General features: G+C 38.5%; 1 protein-coding gene across 1 annotated transcript in view; it reads left to right on the top strand.

Moving 5' to 3' along the window:
* Nucleotides 1–8740: 8740 nt before the first annotated feature.
* The window catches only part of TDRD15 (tudor domain containing 15), a gene marked incomplete at both ends in the record, with an annotated part of 94221 nt that continues 84781 nt past the window's right edge, over nt 8741–18180 (top strand). Inside the window, one exon of the mRNA XM_080911679.1 lies at nt 8741–14870. Coding sequence (XP_080767805.1) covers nt 8741–14870 — 6130 coding nt within the window. The remainder of the gene's footprint in view (nt 14871–18180) is intronic.

Here is an 18180-nt window from a genome sequence, read left to right as displayed (position 1 = left end):
AACAGTGAGTACATATCATGAGTGTGGTTTTGTGACTGTGCTACTTCACTCAGGATGATAGCTTCAAGTTCCATACATTTGTCTAGGCATTTCATGAAGTTCTTTTTTTAGGTAGCTGAGTAGTACTCCATTGTGTAAATGTACCACAATTTCTGTATCCATTCCTCTTTTGAAAGGCATCTGTGTGTTTTCCAGCCTCTGGCTATTATAAACAAGGCTGCTATAAACATGATGGAACATGTGTCCTTGTTAGATGTTGAGGCTTCTTTGGTGTATATGGCCAGGAATGGTATACCTGGGTACTCAGGTAGTACTATGTCCAGTTTTCTGAGGAACTGCCAGACTGATTTCCAGAGAAGCTGTACCAGCTTACAATCCCACCAACAGTGGAGAAGTGTTCCTCTTTATCTGCATCCTCGCCAGCATCTGTTGTCATCTGAGTTTTTGATCTTAGCCATTCTAACTGGTGTGAGGTAGAATCTCAGGGTTGTTTTGACTTGTATTTCCCTGATGACTGGGGATGTTGAATATTTCTTTAAGGGCTCTCAGCCATTTGAAATTCCTTAGTTGAGAATTCTTTGTTTAGCTTTGTACCACATTTTAAATAGAATTATTTGATTCTCCAGAGTGTAATTTCTTGAGTTTTTTTTTTTTTTTTTTTTGTATATATTGGATACTAGCCCTCTACCTGATGTAGGATTGGTAAAAATTTTTACCAATATCTTCATTGGTGTTTTGTGCTTCTGACAGTGTCCTTAGCCTTACAAAAGTTTTGCAATTTTATGAAGTTCCATTTGTTGATTCTTGATCTTAGAGCATAAGCCCTTAGTGTTTTGTTCAGGAATTTTTCTCCATGTGCCAATGTGTTCTAAACTCTTCCCTACTTCCTTTTCTAATAGTTTCAGTGTACCTGGTTTTATGTGAAAATCTTGATCTACTTGAACTTGAGCTTTGTACAAGAAGATAGGAAAATATTGATTTGCATTCATCTGCTTGCTGACTGCCAGTTGAACCACCACCATTTGTTAAAGAGGCTGTTTTTTTTTTCCATAGAATGTTTTCAGCTCCTTTGTCAAAGATCAAGTGACCATACATGTGTGGGTTCATTTCTGGATCCTCAATTCTGTTCCATTGATCTACTTACCTATCTCTGTACCAATACCATGCAGTTTTTATCACAATTGCTTTGTAATATAGCTTGAAATCAGGGATGTGATTAATGCAGAATTGTTTCAATTCTTGAGAAAAGATTTTGCTATTTTAGGTTTTTTTGTCATTCCAGATCAATTGTAAATTGCTTTTTCTAACTCAAGGAAAAATTGAGTTGAAATTTTCATGGGGATTTCATTAAATCTCTAGATTATTTTTGGCAAAATGGTCATTTTGACAATGTTGATTCATTCAATCTATGAGCATGGGAGATCTTTCCACCTTCTGAGGTCTTCTTCAATTTCCTTCTTCAGAGACTTTAAGTTCTTGTCATACAGATTCTTCACTTGCTTGGTTAGGATCACACCAAGGTATTTTATATTATTTGTGACTATTGTAAAGAGTGTTGATTCTCTAATTTCTTTCTCAGCTTGTTTACCCTTTGAGTAGAAGAAGGCTACAGATTTGTTTGAGTTAATTTTATAGTCAGACACTTTGCTGAAGTTATTAGTGCTAGGAGTTCTCTGGTGGAATTTTTTGGGGTACTTAAGTATACTATCATATCATCTGCAAACAGTAATATTTTGACTTCTTCCTTTCCAATTTGTATCCCTTTGACCTCTTTTTGCTGTCTGATTGCTCTTGGTAGTAGCTCCAGTACTATATTGAATAGGAAGAAGGAGAGTGGACAGCCTTGTCTATTGCCTGATTTTAGTGTGATTGCTTTGAGTTTCTTACCATTTAATTTGATGTTGGCTACTAGTTTGTTGTATACTGCTTTTACTACGTTTAAGTATGGGCCTTAAATTCCTGATTTTTCGTAGACTTTTAACATGAAGGGGTGTTGAATTTTGTCAAATGTTTTCTTAACATCTGAAGAGATGATTATGTGGTCTTTTTTTCTTTGAGTTTGTTTATATAGTAGATTAGTTTGATAGATTTCCATATATTGAACCATCCTTGCATCCCTGGAATGAAGCCTACATGATCATGGTGAATGATCGTTTTGATGTGTTCTTGGATTCAGTTTGCAAATATTGAGTGTTTTTACATCAATGTCCATGAGGAAAATTGGTCTGAAGTTCTCTTTCTTTGTAGGGTTTTTGTATGGTTTATGAATAAGTGTAATTGTGATTTCAAAGAATGAGCTGGGTAATGTATCCTCTGTTTCTATTTTGTGGAATAGTTTGTAGAGTATTGGTATTAGGTGTTCCATGAAGCTCTGATAGAATTCCGCATTAAGCCCATCTGGTCCTGGGCTTTTTTTGGTTGGGAGGCTCTTGATGACTCTTTCTATTTCTTTAGGGGTTATGCAGTTGTTCGCATGGTTTATCTGATTTTGATTTAACTTCGGTGTCTGCTATCTGTCTAGAAACTTGTCCATTTCCTCTAAATTTTCCAGTTTTGTTGAGTATAGGTTTTTGTAGTAGGATCTGATGACTTCTTGAATTTCTTCAGTTTTTGTTGTCTCCTCTATCATTTCTGATTTTGATAATTTGTTTATTCTTTCTGTGCCTTCTAGTTAGTCTGGCTAAGGGTTTATTGATCTTGTTGAGTTTTTCAAAAACCAACTCCTGGTTTTGTTTATTCTTTGTATCGTTCTTTTTGCCTCTATTTGGTTGATTTCAGCTCTGAGTTGATTATTTCCTGCCTTCTACTCCTCTTGGGTGCATCTACTTTTATTTTTTGTTTGTTTTCTTTTTTTGAGGCACTCAGAGCTATGAGTTTCCTCTAAGCACTGCTTTCATTGATCTTATAAGTTTGGGTATGTTCTGTCTTCATTTTCATTAAATTCTAAAATATCTTTGATTTCTTTCCTTATTTCTCTTTTGACCAAACTACCATTGAGTAGAGTATTGTTCAGCTTCCATCTATATGTAGGTTTTTTTTATTGTTTTTGTTGTTGTTGAAGACCAGCCTTTGTCCATGGTGATCTGATAGGATGCATGGGATTATTTTGATGTTCTTGTATCCACTGAGGAATGTTTGTGACCAACTATATGGTCAGTTTTGGAGAAGGTGTCATGAGGTGCTGAGAAGAAGGTATATTTTGTTTTAGGATAGAATATTCTACAGATGTATGTTAAATCCATTTGGTTCATAATTTTTTTTTAGTTTCATGGTGTCTCTGTTCAGTTTCTTCTTCCATGATCTGTTCGTTGATGAGAGTGGGGTGTTGAAGTCTCCCATTATTTTTGTGTGTGGTGTAATATATGCTTTGAGCTTTAGTAGAGTTTCTTTATAGATGTTCAGGATTGGGAGTTCATTTTGATAAATTTTGCCTTTGATTAGGAAAAAGTGTCCTTTTTAAAAATCGTTTTTGATGACTTTTAGTTGAAAATATACTTTATTTGATATTAGAATGGCTACTCCAGCTTGTTTCTTGGGACCATTTGCTTGGAAAGTTTTTTCCAAATCTTTTTCTCTGAGGTAGTTCCTGTCTTTGTTGCTGAGATGAGTTTCTTGTAAGCAGCAAAATGCTGGGTCCTGTTTATGTGTCTGGTCTCATAGTCTATGTCTTTTTATTGGGGAATTGAGTCCATTTATGTTAAGAAATATTAATGAATAATGATTATTGTTTTCCAGTATTTTTATTGTTAAATGTAGAATTATGTTTGTGTTCCTTTTTTCTTTTAATTTTCTTTCAAGAGGATTATTTTCTTGATTTTTCTAGGGTGTAGTTTGCCTCCTTGTATTGCAGTTTTCCATCTACTATCCTTTGTATGACTGGATTTGTGGAAAGATATTATAAAAATTTGGTCTTGGAATATCTTGTTTTCTCCATATATAGTAACTGAGAATTTTGCTGGATATGGTAACCTGGGCTGGCATGTGTGTTCTCTTAAGGTCTGTATGATGTCTGTCCAGAATCTTTTAGCTTTCATAGTCTCCGTTGAGAAGACTGTGTAATTATGATCAGTCTGCCTTTATATGTTACTTGTCCTTTTCCCCTTACTGCTTTTAGTATACTTTTTTTTGTCCATTTGTGTTTTGACTATTATGTGTTGGGAGAAATTTCTTTTCTGGTCCAATCTATTTGGATTTCTGTAGGCTTCTTGCATGCTTGTGGTTATTTATTTTCTTATTTTAGGGAAGTTTTCTTCTATAATCTTCTTGAATATATTTACTGGGCCTTCTAGTTGGGAGTCTTCGCTTTCTTCTACACCTATAATCCTTAGGTCTTCTCTCCTCATTTTGTCCTGGATTTCCTGGATGTTTTATGTTAGGAGCTTTTTAATTTTTATATTTTCTCTGACTGTTGTGTCAATGCTTTCTATGTTATATTCTGCCCTTGAGATTCTCTCTTTCATCTTTTGTATTCTGTTCGTGATGCTTTTGTCTATGACTCCTGACCTCTTTCTTATGTTTTCTATCTCTACGGTTGTCTCTCTTTCTGTTTTCTTTACTGTTTCCATTTCAGTTTTTAGATTTTGGATGGTTTTGTTCAATTTCTTTATCTGTTTGCTTGTGTTTTTCTGTGTTTCTCTAATGGCTTTTACTTGTTTTTCTGTGTTATCCTGTATTTGTTTAAGGGAGTTATTCATGTGCTTCTTGACGCTCTCTATCATCAGCATGAGGCATGATTTTAAGTCTAAATCTTGTTTTTCTTGTATGTTGGGATATGGTGGCAGAGCTGGGTTCTGTTGTTGCCAGAATGTCTTGGTTTCTGTTGCTTAGAGTCTTGTGCTTGCCTCTTGCCATCTTTGACATTAGTTTATCTTGTCGTCTCTGAATGGAGCTTGTCTCTCTTGTGGGTCTGTGGGCTGTGGGCTCTGGAGGGAGATTTTTTCTAGGTGTTCAGCTCTCTATGGGCAGATCCATATGGCATCCATATGAGATCCAATGAAAATGGGCCAGCTCTAGCTCTGGGTGCAGATGAAGGCTTGAAGGGTACAGACTCAAGCAGTACCATGATGATACTTGTGCCCTGAGAGTTTCCAGAGGTCTCTCCCAAGAAAGTCTGTGGAGAGTGTGGGCTCACCTATGGGCTCAGGAGGGAGAATGCTCCTGCATCTCTTCTGGGTGATCAGCTCCTTGTGGGCAGGCCACGAGTCTTGATGACAGTGTGGTGGCTCTGTGGCTCTGGGCACAGATGGAGGCTAGGACAGTCTGAATAATATGTTTTGTAATAGAGATTCTTCTCTTGGGTGTTTAGCAGCACTGTTGACCTCTACTCTCCACATGCCAGTGGCACTGACCCCTTTACTCCAATAGCACTGACCACATATTTCTTTAGATATTGAAAAATGTTTTGTTAAGGATAGAATTGCCATAAAAAAGTCACAAAATGAAGCCCTAAATGGTAAATACATAGGATGAAATAGTGCACACTGAATTGTTTCTACTAAATTTAAAACAAGAAACTTGAAATCAATTTTAATATATATTTATTATATATTAAATATATAATATATATTAAATTATATATATATATATATATACATGCATATATATGTATACACATGCCACACACACACACACACACACACACACACACACACACACACACACACACACAGAGAAGTTTAGAGGAGGAACCTCAGCTATGAATATCCACTCTGAGTCTGAATTATTTAACACAGAGTGACTTTGCCAGATTATTGTGCAGTCTCACCAGCATCTTGAAAAAGGATAAATCAATAAACTGAACCTATTTGCTTTGGTTTGCCTTTTACTTTAAACTTTCTTCTTCCCCTCTTCTCTTTCTCCTCCTCCTCCTTCTCCTCTTCTGTTTCTTCCTCCTCCATACTCTTTCTGAAAATTGGTGGTTTCTGTAACATAGCAGTAAATCTGGGGGTGATAATATTGTGGGGGCAGACATCAGAAAACTTGGACTTATGCTTCTCAACATCTTGACTTTCAGTTTTGAAGTCTGAAAAATAAAAATTTCATTTTAAAAATCAGTTAATCTAATGTACTGAAATACTTTGCTCCTTTAACCTTTTAAATTAAGTCCATGAGATGCAAAAAAGAATAGATTTTAACTTTTACTCTTTCTTCAATAGATAGACCTCAGGGGTTCTAGGTAAACACACACTCAACAAAGGCTTGCTGTGTGATTGGTTAGAATTGAGACATGCAAGTATGTCCATGCTTTGATTTGAATACTTATGATAGTTTGAGTATTTACTATTAAAATACTATGAATTTGAATTTAATTAAAAACAGATGCAATTAACTTTTTAAAACAAAAAATATTCAAATATGTACTAAGATTTAAAGTAGTCCATCTAATGAATTCATGGAGCATGGAGTTTAGCTTCCCTCATATGTTTTATTTGTGTCTTTCTGTATTGATTGTCACACAATTGTAGAAGGAAATGGGCAACTAGAGATGCATACATTTCATGTTTTCAATATTGTGTTATGGGATGCAATAATGAAGACACATTATGTGAACTTGTATTTATTAGAATTATTATAATCTCATTCGATGATCTTACAATTGAATTGTATAAACTTAAGATTAGTAGAATATCAATGAGTCCATTTTATAGATTTTTATTTTTAAATGACTTTTTGCTGAAAAATACATTTGAAAAGACCCAATGTAATTAAACTTCTCATTGTATAGATTTAGTGTTTGATTAGAAACAAAACCAAGTTTGTCAAATTCTACATGATTACTTGAGGTTCAGGTGGCATATGATGTCTGAATTGTGTTAACACAACACACTTCCAGTAGCATAGTGAGTGATATTCTTTGGAAATCTTGCAGGGCTAGAGTATCAGTTCTAGAATGTCTTAAACTATGTTTTGAAATGACCCAGATATTTAATGCATAAAATAATTAATTTGCTTTTAAACTGCTATCTTATATGTTTTTCATGAGTGTTCTCTGAATTTTAGTTGGTCAGTAGATGCAGGAATATGTACCTTTGTCCACGACACAGGCTCTTTATTCATGATCTCATTCAACAAACTTTGGAGAGGCAGGTATAGATGGATAATTGACAACCACAGGTCAGATTTTGCTTTTACACAATTAAAAATTTATTTCACAGTGTAGGTCTTTGTTAAGCATCATTATTTGAGAATTTATCTTCAAACCAATTCTTCACACCCCTATGTAATATATCTCCCAGACTGTCCTATGGATTCCTGCTGCCCTCTGGAAATCATTAGCTGTTGCCCATGAATCTTCATGTATTCAATCTAAACAACCCTCTCTTTAGGTAAAGTACATGCAACAGTATGTCTGTCTACTGTGATGATTTTCTCTGATTTCTTAGGGAAACTCCCCGCTGGGTTGGAGTGTAATTCTTTAGCAATCTGTTCTGGGTAAACCAGGCTTAAATTATTTTTTTTTCAGTGCCATGAAACAAGTTTTTAAGAGCTCTTAGATTGCCTGAAGGAATGAAAATGGTCTGGAGAGATAGGTATCTAGTGTTTCAAGAACCTGTTCCTACAGTATTCTTGAGTCTTTGTCTTGGATTGGCTAATACTATCCTTAATATTTACATTTGACAAAGGGGTTCTGCTGGGTTCCTTCTAAAATACTAAGTAAATGTGTCATGCTGCTCAAAGAATGGGGTATCCATTGACTGGCCATACCAATTGAGGACCAAACCATGATATTCATATTATAATAGTATTTGGTACATGTGCCACTTTGGAGTACACTTCAAATTTAAACTATAGCACTAAGAGCATGTTGAACTTTCTGCATGTTAACTTTATTATTTTTAGAAAACTCTAAATCTGGTGTTCAAAATATAAGCAAAGTTATCGCTCATTTTATTTTTTCTATTTGTGGCTGGGCCTACCAGTGTTAGGTATGCCCAGGCCTCAGTGCCTTTTCAGTATCATCCTACCTTAGTGACACACAGGCCAGAGCTTATTATCCCTAATCAATGAATAATCCTGGGGCTGCATACTGGTAGATTCTAAGTATCACAAGTTAACATAAGAGAAAGAATGAAAACTTTGTCTCCTCTCTGACTTCCATCTGTCCTTGTTTACTTCTTGTAGCCCTTTAAATTGTTGGTTATTAGAAGCCCTTTAGGAAGGTTGTTTTCCTCAGGCTATGGGGTCAGTAGTGCATCTGCTTTGCTTTTCTCATTATTCCACATCTACTATCTAGTAAAACTTTGCTAAGTTCTCTGAGAAGTAAGAATTACCTCTATGTGTTCCAATAATGATCTACATGTTCCCATTATGTCATTTTTTTGTAAAATGTTCTAATGTGCCAGTGTTTGTCTTTGCTATATCTTGTTTATATTAACAGAATTTTGCCTAGCACACACAAGTTTTCACAACATGCTTGAATAATAAACAAAACAAAACAAAACAAACAAACAAAAAACATGAGGGCTGGTGAGATGGCTCAGTGAATAAGAGCACAAGCCACCAAGCCTGATGACCTGAGTTTGATGTCCAGAGCCTATATAGTAGGAGAGACCAACCTCCTACGGTTTGTCCTCTGAGTTCCATTTATGTCTCCCTTCCACCTCCATATAAATGTAAAAACAGATATAGAATTATCTTAATGTTTTACATTTACTTGCCAATTTTATATAGGGTGAAGTTTATGTAATATTGATAGCCATCTATCAGAAACTAATTTGTACTTATTTTTCTGTTATAGCAAATGGATTCTACATCTTTATCGCCAACACTTTTAGATATGGATCTGACAGTTTTGCATACTGAGTGTCTCCCTAAGGATATTCTTGTGAAATTTAAAGGCAAAAATAATAGTGAGTGTCAGTTCGACTATCACATACTGCAGAGGGAAATACAGTATACCCCCAAAGTGAAGAACAATGTGGGCATCGACGAGTTTTGCCTGGTGGAGGAAAAAGGGACTGGAGAATGGCAGAGAGCAAGAGTCCTGGGAAAGAAGAACGAAGTCTACACGGTACTGCTCATTGACCGGGGAGACGAGCTGACTGTTGATAGTATGCGAGTAGCCTCTGCTTGCAAAAAATTATTTGAGCTTCCTCCTAGAGTCGTGTTTGGCATTTTTGCCAACATCCTCCCGGTTGGAGAGAAATGGTCTCCCAAAGCTCTGAATTATTTTAAGTCCCTCGTAGGAATACAGCTGAAAGGCAATATGCAAACTATTTTGCCTCTTCAAATGATTCTTCTGGAGGCACCCAAAGTCATATCTGGGGTTCTTGAATTACAATTAGGAAGATTTATTGACAGGGATACATTTCGTCTTGTTGTGGAAACTTTAATGGAAATCCCTCAGCCAATACCAAACTTACCACAACATAAAAGACCCGAGTTGCCATCAAGTAGGAAGAGCACTTCCCTTGATAGTCAGCGTGTCTTAGATAATTTCCAGCCATCTTTACCAGTGGGGAGTTTGGGCAGCATCAAAGTGTCATCTGCACGGAGCCCCAGTAAATTTTACTGTCAATCACTTAAGCAGATTCCAGAGCTAGAAGACCTGACAGAGCGTATGAATCTGCATTACAACACTAGCGGCCAAGAAGCCGGCCCTGCATGTGATAATTTTGGACTCCTGTGCGTTGCTAAAGGGACAAACGGGAAGTGGCAAAGAGGAATTCTCCAGCAGGTCTTGCCGGATAATCAAGTGAAAATTTGGTTCATGGATTATGGCGGCACTGAGTCTGTACCCGCAATCTACGTGAAGAAACTGAAGCAGGATTTTGTCTTTGCACCGCCGTTCTCATATCCCTGCTCTCTGACATACTTGCACAGCCCAGACCAAGAAGCGAAGAAACAACAGCTGACTGTGTTTAAGCAAGCCCTCTTGGGACATGCAGTGCATGCCGGCATCGACTGGTTCAGTGAGGATGAATGTCTGTATTACGTGACTTTACAGTCTCAAGATTCTGCAGCTAACTCTAAGTGTCTGCCGAGGACGTGGGGAACACAGATACGTTGTCCTGCATCTGAGTCAGACATTTCCAGAGCCTCGAGTGATGCTGGCACTTATGGGACAGACAGCTTTGCGGTTGACGTTGAACAGTCGGCAGGTGGGCTAAATAAAAAAAATGGCTTAAAAGCAGCTTTTCCTAATAAAACTGTAAAGGTGGAGATTGGCTCTACCTACATAGCATTTGTGGTGAATGTGCTGAACCCATCGAATTTTTGGGTACGCATTAATAAGTATCAGAACAAACTTCAAGACTTAATGAGAACTATGAATAAGTTTTATAATGTTCCTGAAAATAATGAACTAACTCTGAGACACCCCAGACCCGGACTATTCTGTTGTGCCAGATACAGCAAGGACAGGTGTTTCTACCGAGCCATTGTCACCGAAATGAATGACTACCAGATTAATGTTTACCTCCTGGACTATGGAAGTACTGACTCCATACCATTTTCTGACGCAAAAGTTTTGCTTCCAGAATTTTGTGAGTTGCCTCCCTTAGCCGTGCGCTGTTCACTGGCATACATAGCGCCAGTGACAGGTGTGTGGATAAAGGCAGCAATAGATTATTTTAAAAATATCGTTCTGAACAAAGCAATTTTGCTTCAAGTTATAGCAAAAAGAGATGACAAGCACATGGTGAATATTCAGAATGTCGAAGCTCCTGAGAACACTGATGTTGTCTCTCTGATGCTACAAGCCAGATATGCAGAACCTGTAGAGGTAGCGTCGGCTCTCCAGAAATCTGTAAGAGACCGTCTAGTGTTAAAGCTAAATACATTTCATGAGAAAACCGTTGTCCCAGTCAGAAGACCTGAGCCTGAGAGCCATCATTCCAATAAGCTGAGAGAAAACATCTCATCTTTGTGCAGGTTCCTGGATTTAAAAGTTTCCCTCAACTTGGGTTTTGAACTCAACTCATCACAATCTTATAAGGAATATGTGTTCAAACCAGGGAATCTTCTCCAAGTCAACTGTTCCTACTATCATGGCCCTGGTGACTTTTCATGCCAGCTTCAGTGTAAGTTAGAAGATTTAAAGGTGTTGATGGAACAAATCCAAGATTATTATAGCATCTACCCAGAGCCATATCAGACTGGGAAGGTAGCTTGTGTTGCTAAGCACTCCAGAGATGGGAAGTGGTACAGGGCTGCCATTTTGACTCAAGCATCAGAACAAGAAGTAGAACTAATATTTGTTGACTATGGCAATCAAGAGCGAGTGTTAATTAAAGACCTTTGTGCTATCAACCCACATTTTCTTGCTTTAGAAGCCCAGGCTTTTAGATGCTGTCTCAACTATTTAGTTGAACCTATTACTTGCAAACTACTAGACTGGACAGCAGAAGCATCCAGAGACTTTGGAAATTTCATTTCTTCATGTGGAGGCTTACTTACCTGTATCGTGTATGCCTTAGTCCTCATACACCCTAGATGTTTATGTAATTTAGTGGATTTAAAATCACCATTTACCAGTGCTAATGAATATCTCCTTCGCCGTGGCTCCACCCACCACAGAGTACTATCAAGGCCCCTCCCATTTTCAATCAGCCTTTATAGTTACTACTACTCTTCCTTTGATATAAAGATTGGAAGTGAAGAAGCTGTGTATATATCTCACGTGTATAGTCCCCAGAGGTTCTATTGCCAGCTTTGTAGAAACAACAAAGATTTAGAGATGCTGGAGACAAGAATCACAGAGATGATTAATCTCAGAATGTGTTCCAAATATGACTGGAACAGAATGAGACTGTGCATCTCTCAGTACATAGAGGACGGGCTCTCATATAGAGCCTTGGTAAAGCCAACAGCATCATCGACTCACACTTGCGTTTATTTTGTGGACTATGGGAATGAGCAATTGGTCGAAGAAAGTAAGCTGTGTGCCATTTCTGACCAGTTTCCCGAGCTGCTGTTTACACCTATGCAAGCAATTCCGTGTTTTCTGTCAGATCTTAGAGATATTGATATTCCAGGAGAAATCAATGGATGGTTTAAAGACAATTTCTTAGGGAAACCATTAAAAGCTGTAATACTGTCTAGGGAATCAGATGGGCAGCTTGGTATAGACTTATATGATGGGTATCAACATATAAATCAGGCGATAAAATTGCTACTTAATGTTTATGGAGAAAAGCATTCTAAAGAAGCCTGGTGTGTGGGAAAGAATCAGAGGTTAAATCAGGTATTTGCTGCTTCTTTGAAAGAGAACGCAGAAAGCAACCGTCGCCACAATGCAATAAATAAAACTAGCTTAGCAACACATTCTGCAAACAAAACAGCTCGATCAATGCGTCCCCAAAGCATACACAGCGGGAGTTTGAAATCGTCAGTTAGTTGTAAAGTTGAACCCATGCCAAAGAGCAAAGTGAAGAAATCCTCAAAGGATAGACTTAAAAATATAAAATTTGCCCCTGAGTCTGTACGCATTCCTGAAGACAGTGACATGGGCCCCAATTCAGAACAGAGGGTATCAAAATTATTTACCAAAGATTTAAATCAATCAGCTTCTCAGAGCCTTCAGATCCTTATTAGACCTCCGAGCACAAACATTCCTCAACCCCATGTTGACTTGAGTGCCCAGGTTACGGGGTCTGCACCTGCTGCCCATTATCCAGCCAATTTCCATATGGCATGTATCAGGAATGGAAATGAAGCAATTGGACCCACCAATGTTCTAAATGAAAAGGCAGGTAGCCAGAAAACCAGGAGCTGTCTGAGCCCTCTGGTGAGAGATCACGCTGAACATGCTAATGACCAGGCCGTGTCCAGAGGCCTTACTAAGGTTGTGCTGCCTGCAGGGTCCTTTGAAGTGGAAGTTTTTGATCATGGTCATACTGCCATAGTGAATGGATGTAAAGTCTTTTCAATAAACATGGAACTCTTAACTATCCCCCAGTCAGGAATTGGTTCTTTTCTTCATAGGATAAGATGGGATGGACCCATTGAAATATGTAAAAGCAAAATAGCAGAATATTTTGCCTCAGGAGTAATGACCAGAACAGCTTTTTGTAAGAGTTGGAAGACCCACGATCGGAAGTGGGAAGTAAATATAGCTTGTGGTGATAAATGTGTCATCAAGAAATTACTGAGTTGGTCACCATCTCCTAAACGACAGAAGACAGCATTGCAGGTATGCCAGGCCATCCCTCACAAAGTTGGTACCCTTGAAGCCAACAGGAGGAAGATGGGAAGAGTCGGTGTGTGTGGAGGTTCCATGCTCTTTCACCCATTCTACCGACAGCTGGGTGAAATTCCTTCTGAATCGTTGAGATACGGACAGCTTGAACAAGATGAAACGATTTACATTTTAGAGACTGGGGGATTTCATGTAATGTTACCAGAAAATCAGAAAAGGTCAGATTTAGCATTAGTAATTACTACAGAAGATCAAAATTCTTCTTTATTATCAATGGGTGATATCCAAAGGGGGTTAAAATTCTCGTCGGCATCTAAAAGAAACTTAATGTGGTACCAGCCCAAAGCAGTTGAGCAGTGGATGGATGAGAAACATGCGCAGCCCACAGTAGTGCCCGATGCCGCAGTACCTAGTGGTGAGATCATAAGTAGTCCAAAACAAGGAGTACCTTGGAAATGGATTTGGTTTACACATCCTACCCCTGAGTTCATTGGGTGTTTATTTGCTCATCTGGCAATGAGCATCTTTTCTCTGAAATATTTAGACTACACTTGGGAAGAGGACGTTTTAGTAGAAGGCGTGCTGCTTTCGGGGTATTCATATGTAATCACATCTCAAGTGGAAGAACAGAAAAAACAGCCACCTTTGGGTACTGTTTGTGGTCTGGAGCCCCAGACATTTTTGTTACCATGTGCAGTCCGGCCATCTGCTTGGGCGCCACTCCAAAATGGTAAGCGATATTCTAGCACTGCCACTGGTGTCCCCGACCTTGCAGACTTCTGTGTACAGTTTGAGGGTTTCTTTGATGTAATGAATTACCTCTTTACCTTCCTTTCAGATGAACCAGAGCCCTGGCGAGCATTGCTTCCCGAGCACGTGATTCCTGGTTCTAGTTGCTTGTTCAAAAGTGACTTGAAAGATGAGTGGAGCAGAGCAAAAATTTCAAAAGTTTCCAGTCAATCTTTACATCTCGTTTTGATTGACTATGGGCTTTCTGTTCATGTACCTTATTCAGAAGCAATGAGTCTTAAATCTGTACCTCAGAAAAGTATGAACTTGCCAAGGCTGAGCTATGGTGTTTTGCTCACTACAGGGAAACTGTGGAATAATAAAGTCAGACAGTTTTTTCAAGATTTCCTAAGCAAACCTGGATTTGTTATTCAGGTCAAGAGGTATGGTCTTGGATCAGTATTGGAATTGGATGTCGTTCATGAGAATGACAGTGTGACAGATATGCTAGTGGCCTCTGGTCTTGCCATGCATCCTAAGGATTCATCTCATCTCGATGGAATTACTGCTCCTGGATGTACAAAAGCCCCACATAAACTACCGAGCCATACCATCTCTTCACTGTTGAATGAACATCATTACAAAAAAGAAAATGTTAATTACAGCCCTAACAAACAAAGGCTACAGAGGAAGAAACCTATGAAGAGGAGAAATGTCACTAGGTACCTCTTAAGGAAGAGCCATGCTAGTAAAAAACTACACTCTGGAAATTTAAAGCTGAGAAGAAAAATCGTTTGTGGAAAACTTAACTTCCAAAGTTCAGTTCTGTTGGACATATGTGCAGCTTTGGTGTCTGGAGAAGTGCCTGATCTTTTAGAAAACACAGGCTGCTTTGGACACATTTTTGCAAACCTCTCAACTGAAGCACTCCGGGAAAAGAGTCACACAGTGGACTCTAACGCAGTGGGTGCTAAGGAAGAAATTACAGTAGAACACCTGAAAAGTAAGTCCCTGTGTTCAAAGGGGTTTCTATTGTTGATTCTTTGTTTTCAATGGACCATTGAGAGTGAACATTCCATAGTACAGAGAAAAACTCTTACTACGGAACCCGAATAGCGATAGGTATAGTGTATTGTGGCTACAATCTCTCAACAGGTAGAGGCAGGAGAGTCATCTGAAGCTAACCCCAGCTGTACTGTGAGCTCTAGGCCAGCTGGAGCTGCATAGAAAAACCCTGTCTAAATAAACAGACAAACCAACCAACTCACCAGCAAGGACACCCACAAGATAATTTGGGCTGTTTGCCATTCTTTCCATTTATGAACAATGAATTTATTAGATTGCAGTAAAAGTAGCTATTCCTACAACTACATGCATGTACATATGCATTCCATTTTATGCTATCATGAGTCTCATGAAACTCTTGAGGTGGTAGACGTTCAGGGCAAATGGTTGGCTTGTTCTTCGGCTTTTTTTAAAGAATCAATTTTCTAACATGTACATTGTTTTGTGTCAGATCAATGTTATATCCAGGTGCTTTTGAGAGTATTTTAAGCACATTGCTAAGTCAGTTAAAATTTATCGAACAAACTTATTGAACTGTATTTTGTCTTAAGCCATTAAACATAAAACAGCTTTTAAGTATTAAGATTTTATCATGTTATGTGCTATTGTCTGATTTTTCTTATTTGCATTTTATTAATCTTCTCTATGGATTATTCACTGTGGATTTTATAGGTGAAGATGTTCCTTCTTCATGAATGCTTGTTCAGACTTCGAAATAATGCTTGCCCCATATCCCAAGTTATGACTCACACACCAGCAGAGATTACACTCTTTCTTTCTAAGATTTGTTTATGTATTTATTATATATAAGTACATTGTAACTGTTTTGAGACACAACGGAAGAGGGCATCAGATTCCATTACAGATGGTTGTGAGCCACCATGTGGTTGCTGGGATTTGAACTCAAGACCTCTGGAAGAGCACTCAGTGCTCTTATCCGGCTGAGCCATCTCTCTTGCCCTGATTATACTCTTTCGGTGAGAAGAAATATCTTGTTTTTACTGATGTACTATTATAACATTTTTCTGCAAATTCACATTTAGATTGATCTCAGTCGGTGAGTGCTACAAAACTGCCCCCCACCCACTTCTAAACCTTTCATTCTGATATTCCCAAACATGGTTATGGTAGCAGTGGGAACGGTTTTGATGAAGCTGATGAAAGTGAAAGGATGCTTTGTTAAAGCAAGCATGGGAAAGAACACGTAACAAAGGATTCTTTGAATGCACCAAGAAACTTTTGGTGGTGTGCTGTGGCTTCTTGCTTCTTCCATGGGCTCAGGCTGATTGGCAAAGGGATGTCAGCTGACACATCACATGTAGTTTTGCTAAGTCAGACTCACATGCTGAGGCAAGACAAATTGTGGGGCCAGGCCCGTGGAGGACATGTGACGTTTGGAGGGAGGGTAAACAGGACTTATCAGACTGTGAGAGGAGCTTGGGGCTTGTTGGGAGAGGCAGCTTCTTGGTGTCGAAGTTTTGCTGATCTTTGCTTTGCTGAGAGAGGCACAGTGGAGAACGCCTCCTGTGTTTCCTGTTTGCCCTGGTCCCTCCTGCTGACTCTTGCCTATTCAGCTGAGGAAGGCAGATTTCTGTGAGCTTGGGGCCAGCCTTGTGGACTGACTGATGTCCAGGACACACAGTGCTGTACAGAGAAACCTGTCTTACAAAACAACAACAGTTTAATTTTGCTACTTTAGTCCTGCAAAAATAGGACCCTGCTGTTAGACTGTCACACTGTGTTTTTACCTAGGACAGAATGATTTTCAGTATCTCCTTGATAGAAAGCCTCAATCTGCAAATCTTTCACTTATTAAATGAGTACACAGGGACTGGAAAGATGGCTCAGCCTCTTTTCTAGAGGACCAAACTTTGGAACCCAGCTGTAATTTCAACTCTCGGGGGTTAAGCATCATACCCTGGCTTCTGAGAATACCTGCACATATGTGTGCACACACATACACATACTCAAAATGTTTACAGAGTTTTACCATTGTACTTACTACATAGATGCCTTCATGATAACGCATCTGTTTGGAAGATGGAATTGTGATATGGGCCATTCATAGTTGTAATATATAGAATATAATAAAGGGATCGGTAAAAGGTAAAGGTACCTATACCCCAGGTAGAAAGTATTAAGTCATTATGGTAAAATGATTTTAAGTTGTTGTATGTAAAGAAATTGTATAATTTGTTGTCTATTTTTTTTCTTTTTACCTTTTATTTTGTGACTTGTAATTATTTTTTCTTTTTTTACTTTTAACCACTAGAGACTGATCCTGGGGCTTTGCCTATGCAGGCAAGCAACTTGGCCACAGAGCTATGTGCCTTCTTTTGCTATTTTGTCTTGAGACATCATCTCATTATGGGGCCAATGAGTCCAGGAGCAATGAACTTGCCATTTTCCTCTTTCAGCTCTCTAAGTGTCTTGTCCCTAGCCAGTTTTGAAATTCAATATTATTATTTTTTAAAGTAATGCAATCCCTTTTGTAGAGCACACATAAATCTTGATTGATTCTCAGTAAGAGCCAAAGAACTTGAATATTCTAACATATACTTCTGTTTCGTTTTTCAGGAGAAGGAGGTAGAACCTCATGATACATAGGACAACGTGTGATCACCATCTTGCTCTAGCTGTTCTGGAGTCGAATGAAAGTGGTAAGTAAGGGGAAAGATTTCCCATTAATGCATGTTACAGGATGAGCCCATTTTGTTATTTTCCCTGGAGACTATACTAAAGTACCACACACAGCTTCATGGCTGAGAATAGGTGCTGTTTAGGAAGTATGGCTCATCATCCTATATTATCTGTACTGGTTAGTCTTATATCAATGGGATGAAAGCGTCATCTGGAAGGAGAGAAATGATACTTAGAAAATGCCTCTATAAGATTGGTTTGTAGGGCATTTTCATAATTAGTGATCAATGGGGGAGGGCACAGCACATTGTGGGTGGTGCCATCCCTGGGTTGGTGGTCCTGCGTTCTGTAAGAAATTAGACTGAGCAAGGCATGGGGAGCAAGCATGTGAGCAGCACCATCCCATGGCCTCTGTATTGGCTCTTGCCTTCAGGTTCCTTCCCTGTTTGAGTTCCTGTCCTGGTTTCTTTTAGTGATGGGCTATGTAAATATGGAAGTATAAGACAAATAAACCCTTTCCTATCCTATTTGTAGTTTGGTCATGGCATTTCATCACAGCCATAGAAACCCTAGAGAGCATAGTATCTTAAAACAGTCTTATTGGACAG

The sequence above is a fragment of the Micromys minutus genome, assembly GCF_963924665.1.
Source record: "Micromys minutus genome assembly, chromosome: 1".
Classification (NCBI taxonomy): domain Eukaryota; kingdom Metazoa; phylum Chordata; class Mammalia; order Rodentia; family Muridae; genus Micromys; species Micromys minutus.
The sequence above is the reverse complement of the archived record's forward strand: the minus strand, read 5'-3'. Positions and strand labels throughout refer to the sequence as shown.